The following is a 7183-nucleotide window of genomic DNA, read 5'->3' as shown; positions in this document are numbered from 1 at the left end:
AATACATGCACAGGAGAGGAAAAAAATCACATATAGGCTATATACTCTCTTTGCTTGCTTGACCAGCGCCTAAATCGTGTGTGTGTGTGTGTGTGTGTGTGTGTGTGTGTGTGTGTGTGTGTGTCTAAACAGTTTCAAAGCAGCGGGATATAGGCTATAGCTCACACTGACGTCATTTAATAATACTGTATGTGTCTACCATTCTAATTTGGGGGGGAAATGAAAGATATAGAGGCCTGTCAATCAAGACCATTTCGGAAGTGTAATAGGCTAGGCTACCGTCGTGCTTTTCCTCCAGGACGACAGCTGCTGTTTAAATATTGAAATCATTTTTATCAAGGCCATTGCACTGTTCATTTCATTCGTATTGCTCCAATCATTATGCAAGGGATTTTACCCCCTGAGCACTGGCAGACTAATTTCAACATTGTGTGACTATTTTTGGAAAGGAGATTCCCAAGTAATTGTTCCCTGTTTTAGTCTCAATAAAATTACCATTAAAACAGAAAAGCCTCAATAGCATGTATTTCTTTCCTTTTTTTTAATCAAAAAACACCACCGGAAAATATAAAAAATGCGTTCATTAAAAACCAGCTGTCACAATAACTCTACTACAAAATATCTGCATAAAGCAACAAGTACACAACCCTGAAGAGACAAAAAATCTTTGGATAGAAGATGTGTTTTTCTTCGCTATAAAATTACTTATTGTGTTTTTTGAGATACAAAGCAGAGACAGATATATAAATAAACACCTCTAGCTTTTTAGGAAATAAAAACATTTAATAGAAATCAGACTATTTTGAAATGATTTTTGGTCACAGCAAAAGAGGTTTGCCTCTGAATTGTAAAGTGATATCAACACAAACGATGTCATTCAATTATATTTTAGCTTTATATATCCGGTGAGTCGAATTAAAATTGTGTGGATGTTTTTCTTTAGTAGGCTAATTCGTTTTCAGTGTATTGTTAAGTTTTGATTCACTTCCTTCCCCTTTACACTTAAGGGAACTAAACGAAGTTTGACGTTTTATGAGTTTACTTAACCCAACATGATTAAGTGCTTATCGTTGCCTGATAGACAATAGACATGACATGAATAAAAGTATATTACACTTAACGTACTAATTCAATTTAAAAAAAACTACGTATAATACAAAAACAGAAAGTGCCATTTGAAGAGCAACAACATCATTTTCGAAGTTCAACATCACAGCCTAAAATATACATGTATACAATGATACAAACAATGGACGTTTACATAAAAGACGTCAGTCTATTATAAACATAAATAAATATGATAACCTTAATATTAACACATTTAAATAAATAATTCCATAAACTTAAATAACAATGATAAAGGTCACAATTGTATGCGTCATAAGTGGCACTAATGCATTTGAACTTGTTCTCCTTTATGGAAACATCACCTATGCTATGTCTATAAAGCAGCTATATCATTCTGTTTACATCCATTCTTTCGTTCATCTGGGTTACCCAGCCTCACCAAACGCAATATCAAACAGGCATTTTCTTCAAAATCATGGATAAGTAGGCTGCAGGCTGCAGACTCCTTCTCTCCCCCCTTTTTTTGTACTTTCTGGCAACTTTCATGTATCCCCGATTTCACAAGTGACATATCACCCATATTTCTTTCTGGTCCCTCCATTCTCCTTGTCCAATTCTCCCATTTGAAAATGTATCTCACTAATTTCAACTAGACGTCCAGAACGTGATTGAGATAGGAGATATAGCATATTGCAAGTCTAAGGATCTCGATCTTGGAGAGTTTCTTGTCAGGGGGAAGAGTTGGCAGCAACTTTCTCAGTTCAGCGAAGGCCACATTGAACGCTTCCACGCGGATCCTCTCGCGCGTGGCGTGGGCCGAGCGGTACTTGGCCGTCGCACGTCTCCTCCGTCTCTTCTCCTCCCTGCTGAGGGTCGGTTGGGCCAGCGACCTTGTCTTCCCCTCCCCCTCCATCGGTTCGTCGGACAGGCACCCGACCTTGAGGTCGTTGAGCACCGACTCTGCGTCGGATTGTCCCCATCCGAGGTCGGAATCAGCTTGGTCTGGACTCAGCATCATTTTCAGTCTTTTCATATGTTTTTCAGTTCGTATCCAAAAAGAGCTGAAGAGAGAGATATTATTCATTAATTTAGTATAATGTTGTGAACACAATAATACTTTTTCGTTACCATTGTGGTTCAATATTTTGATTGGGAGCCGTTTTTGCATGGCTGTCTTGTTATGACCTGTCACAGGGGTAGATGATAGGCAGACCATAATCAGAAAATAAATAATTTGAGATCAAGTGCAGAAGACTGAGAAATGTGATAGTCTTAATGGAAATTGCAAAAGCAACAGACAGTGATGGGAATACTGTAAATTGTAATCGGTTTTTGTACTTCTATTTTCTCCAATGCATAATTTATTCTACAATGATTTTTGTTATAGGGCATTAAATATTAAATCTAGGCCATTTTCTTTTCACTTATGTGTCAGTTCTTATGATTTGTTTTGCCGCAAACATTGCATTTTTCAGAATATTAAAGCAAATTATGGTAAATATTGAGAGAAACCATGCTATTCAAATTAACATATTCCATATTCAAAGTCGTCCATCTGTCACAGTGAGATGAACACATCTGCTTGGCTCGAGCGGTATGACTTGACAGCATGGAACAACAACGAAAAAAAGGATCAAATTGTTGACATCTGCCGGACATTGAATTCGGCCACACAAAATGTTGTTGTATCGACAATGCAATGGAAAAATACGAGCTGTGTACTTTGTTGTAAATATGCAATACAGACCTAATAAAGAAACGGTTAATACCTCATATGCATTTTTTTATTTGTAATTTTTCTTAGGCCTACTCGTTAATTGGACACTTACCTTGACAAACAGCTGAGAGACACAACTGTCTGATGATTGTTGATAGCTGTTGGAGTAAACTCCAACTCCAAATTAACTCTGTGCTTCCCTTCGTTTTTTTTCACAAACCATCTTATTTAGTCCAATTCATGACAGGAATTATAGGCTACTGTTGAAAGCCTTAAGAAATGAATTGCTGTTTACTTTTGGAGATTTTGAACAGTCGAATCAAACAAAATGTTGTTTATCTCAGAACCATCTAATTTTAAGTTGTGGTATATCAATTCGTTGGGAAGATGATATTATAGTTGATGGTATAGTTAACGATTATGTGATAAATATTTCTGAAGATAAAAAAAAATCTTGTGCCTTGTGGACACCCAGCTGGGAAACAATAGATTGTTGTGTCGATAAGATCTCGCTGAAAGTGCAGATATTTGTCCGTTCTTGATGGAGATGACCGTGATAAGAAAGGCCCTCGTGCACCGTGTGCCAGTAATCAGTGCATTGAAAAGCCGAAAGATAATCCCGTCCTTTCCACTTCTGTTGTTTTCCGAACGTTATCGGGTCCAGCACGCGGCTTCTATGAGAGATAAGATCCAAACCCTCCCAACTAATAAAGGCTTACTTGAGAAAGGGAGGGATGGAATATATTTGAGGAATGGTATTGTCTAACACCGCCCCCTCCCTCTCACCTCCCTCTCTCTACTCACGCCCCTCCAGTCGTCCCTCTGGGGTCAGCGGGCAAAGATGAACCAGAGATGAGTACGATAATGGATAATAAGGACTTTACACATTTAGATTTTTTTACAGAGTAATTCAAATTCTGATCGATACAATAAAAATACAAATCTGCATATTTTTTGTTAAATGTTATCAAATCAACGAATAATAACTATTTTATTGAAACAACCAGTAAGGTTGGTTCACATTATATAAGGGGATTTATTAGGCCAGTTGTGTCACTTCGAGATTGAAACAAATTATAAGGCTATTAGGCCTTAGCTAATTATAATACATTGAGGTTGAAACAGGTTAAGAAAACGTGACGTTCAGAGCAAGAGGTTCTACGTTAGAAGTCTAACATTCATTAATAAAATAAAATAAATACACAGCATTTTGCTGATTTGTTGCCATTTGGTCCATATTCCCAACTCGGTTTTTATTTCGACAACTCAAGTCCGATTTCTCAAGTCCAATCATAGACATAGAATCCAGATTCTAACATCGCCCCTCTGTTGTCAGCAGATGGAACGGTCTACAGTTTCCCTTCAACATCAGACCGCAGCAAATAAACATCCTAGATCTACAGCGTATCCTCTTTCTCTTTTCTTTTTGGGTTTTGGTTAAATGTATTTTGACATGATTATTATAGAAAAGAAAGCTATGGTCAAACACAGTTGCCAAACAATCAATGGTATAAAAGGATGACCACCTGCAAAATCAACACAAGTGAAGTCCCACTATAGAAGTGATCAATACACTGTCACAGTGAAGACAACGCCACATCATCTCTTGTGTCAATAGGATCAGAAGGACGGAGGGGCTGATACAACAGATAACAGTTATCAGTGAGTGGACGTCATACAGGACGGAGGGGCTGATACAACAGATAACAGTTATCAGTGAGTGGACATCTTACAGGACGGAGGGGCTGATACAACAGATAACAGTTATCAGTGAGTGGACGTCATACAGGACGGAGGGGCTGATACAACAGATAACAGTTATCAGTGAGTGGACATCATACAGGACGGAGGGGCTGATACAACACATAACAGTTATCAGTGAGTGGACATCATACAGGACGGAGGGGCTGATACAACAGATAACAGTTATCAGTGAGTGGACGTCATACAGGACGGAGGGGCTGATACAACAGATAACAGTTATCAGTGAGTGGACATCTTACAGGACGGAGGGGCTGATACAACAGATAACAGTTATCAGTGAGTGGACGTCATACAGGACGGAGGGGCTGATACAACAGATAACAGTTATCAGTGAGGGGACATCATACAGAACAGTCATGCCTAGAGCTGCAGGGCCAGGCAGGGTTCCAGTTATTTGTTTAAGAGGGCCTGTGGGCATTACCAGGCAGTGGCAGTCTGTCCAAACTCTCTCTGTGTTGCTTGTTGAAGATGACAGATCCTGTCTCACACTCCTCCTCATCTTCTCTTTTCTTCTCTTCTCCTCCGCCCCTCTCCTACTCTCCTCCCCTCTCCTCCTCTCCTCTTCTCTGCTCCTCTCATCTCCACCTCTCCTCCAGTGGTACCACCAGGACTGGGTCAGGTGACCAGGGGTCCTGAAGAGAGCCAGTGACCAGAGAGTGTTGTGACTGACTGCGCCTAACGAGGTGATTAAAAGCGGTAATGGGGACCACGGCTGACTCGCTGTGGCTCGTTGTGGCCCATTCTGTGACGATAGAAATGTACCCTCTTGAATAAGCCCCATTCTCAGCCATCTCTCAATCTCTTCTGACACCCATTCTCCTGTCCAGGCCTGTCGGAACACACAAACACACACACACACACACACACACACACACACACACACACACACACACACACACACACACACACACACACACACACACACACACACACACACACACACACAGACCTTTCCCGGCGATGTTCCTGGGCCCAGTGAGACGGAGCGAGCGGTGAAATGGGAGGGATTAGTCACTTTGTCAGGAGGTTTATGGTGTTGTGTTGTCTCAGGAGATGTGGTGCCACAGGGGGCTGTTTGGGAGGACTCTCTCTGCAGATAGAGACAGAGGGCGTTGTGACCGACCCTCAGCTCAGTCCAGTCTGTCTGGGCCAGTGGGTCACTCAACTTTAAGGCCTGTCTAGACAGAAGCTGTTTTCTTTCTCAATTTTCAGTTATTTTGTTGATTGTCACATGTTAAAGGTCAAATCTTTTGATGTTTTTTTCATTAGTCCACTGCTGATGCAGTCCCTAAGTGTTTTGCATGTCAGCAGTCAAGTTTTCAAGATATTGGACTTTCAAGAAGCAAAGTGTCGCAGGCCACATCACCACAATGATGCAAAACAATACCAAAATATCGTTTTTGAGTGGATTTTCCCTTTAATGCAAATAGGCAAAACTATACTCTAATCCCAAAATATTTGTGTGCTCCCAACAAGAACCTCCAAGGTGGATTGAAAAGAGAAGGTATAATCTCCATCATTTCCAGGGAATAACTTAACAGCACTACATTTGCATCTGCCCACACAAACACCAAAGCACACACGTCAGATGGGAACGGAGGGAACCGTTGGCACAGTGAGCCCATTAAGGAGCTGTCCTGGTGTTGCTGTGTGTCATGCTCTTGGTGCTGTCTAGCGTTGCTGTGTAGCGTCGGCGGGGTGGACTCTGGCTGTGGGGAGGTCTGTTGGGGGAGGGGGGGGGGGTTTCTGGGGCCGAACTGTGTTGAACAGGAGGTGTGGGAGATGGAGCCAGGCCTCCCATGTGAGAATGTGGCCATCGCCACGGCAGACCTCTGCACCATCTGGTGTTCCCAGCAGGACGCCGGCACGCTGTACAGAGGCATGGAGACACATATGGACACAAAGATCTTCTCATGGATACACACACACATATACACACATACAGTGTCTTCAGACAGTATTCACACCCCTTTACATTTTCCACATTTTGTTCTGTTACAGCCTGAATTTCAAATGGGATGAGATTTTGTGTCACACACAATACCCCATAATATCAAAGTGGTATTTTTTTTGTTTGGACAATGTTAGAAATTAATAAAACATTAAAAGCTGAAAAGTTTTGAGTCCATAAGTATTCAACTCCTTTGTTATGGCAAGCTTAGTTAAGTTCAGGAGTTCAAATGTGCTTTACAATCACATAATAAGTTGCATGGACTTATTCCATGTTCAATGATAGTGTTTAAAACATGATTTTTTTTAATGACTATCTCATCTCTGTACCCCACACATACCATTGTCTGTAAGGTCCCTCAGTCGAGTAGTGAACTTCAAGCACATATTCAACCTCAAAGACCAGGAAGGTTTTTCAATGCCTCGCAAAGAAGGGCACTGATTGGTAGACGTGTAAAATTGTTTTTTAAAAGCAGACACTGAATATGTCTTTGAGCATGGTGAAGTTGTTAATTATGCTATGGATGGTGTATCAATACACCCAGTCACCACAATGATACAGGCGTCCTTCCTAACTCAGTTGCTGGAAAGGAAGGAAACTGCTCAGGGATTTCACCATAAGGCCAATTGTGATTTTAAAATAGTTAGAGAGTTTAATGGCTGTGATATGGGAAAACTAAGGAT

At 40.9% G+C, this 7183-nt stretch overlaps 1 protein-coding gene across 1 annotated transcript; it reads right to left on the bottom strand.

Moving 5' to 3' along the window:
* Positions 1–491: 491 nt before the first annotated feature.
* On the bottom strand, positions 492–3476 carry LOC115179739 (helix-loop-helix protein 2-like). The gene is made up of 2 exons (XM_029741445.1): positions 2898–3476; positions 492–2129 (listed from the first exon to the last, which is right to left on the bottom strand). Exon 2 carries the CDS (start codon positions 2099–2101, stop codon positions 1718–1720), a length of 384 nt encoding a protein of 127 aa, XP_029597305.1. The 5' UTR covers positions 2102–2129; positions 2898–3476; the 3' UTR covers positions 492–1717.
* Positions 3477–7183: the final 3707 nt, after the last annotated feature.

The sequence above is a fragment of the Salmo trutta genome, chromosome 39 (assembly GCF_901001165.1).
Source record: "Salmo trutta chromosome 39, fSalTru1.1, whole genome shotgun sequence".
Taxonomy (NCBI): domain Eukaryota; kingdom Metazoa; phylum Chordata; class Actinopteri; order Salmoniformes; family Salmonidae; genus Salmo; species Salmo trutta.
Note: the sequence above shows the minus strand (reverse complement) of the source record. Positions and strands in the feature narration are given on the sequence as shown.

What these genes read in the sequence shown, in the direction of transcription:
- LOC115179739 (XM_029741445.1), bottom strand. Translation starts at nt 2,101, where the DNA reads ATGAAAAGACTGAAAATGATGCTGAGTCCAGACCAAGCTGATTCCGAC.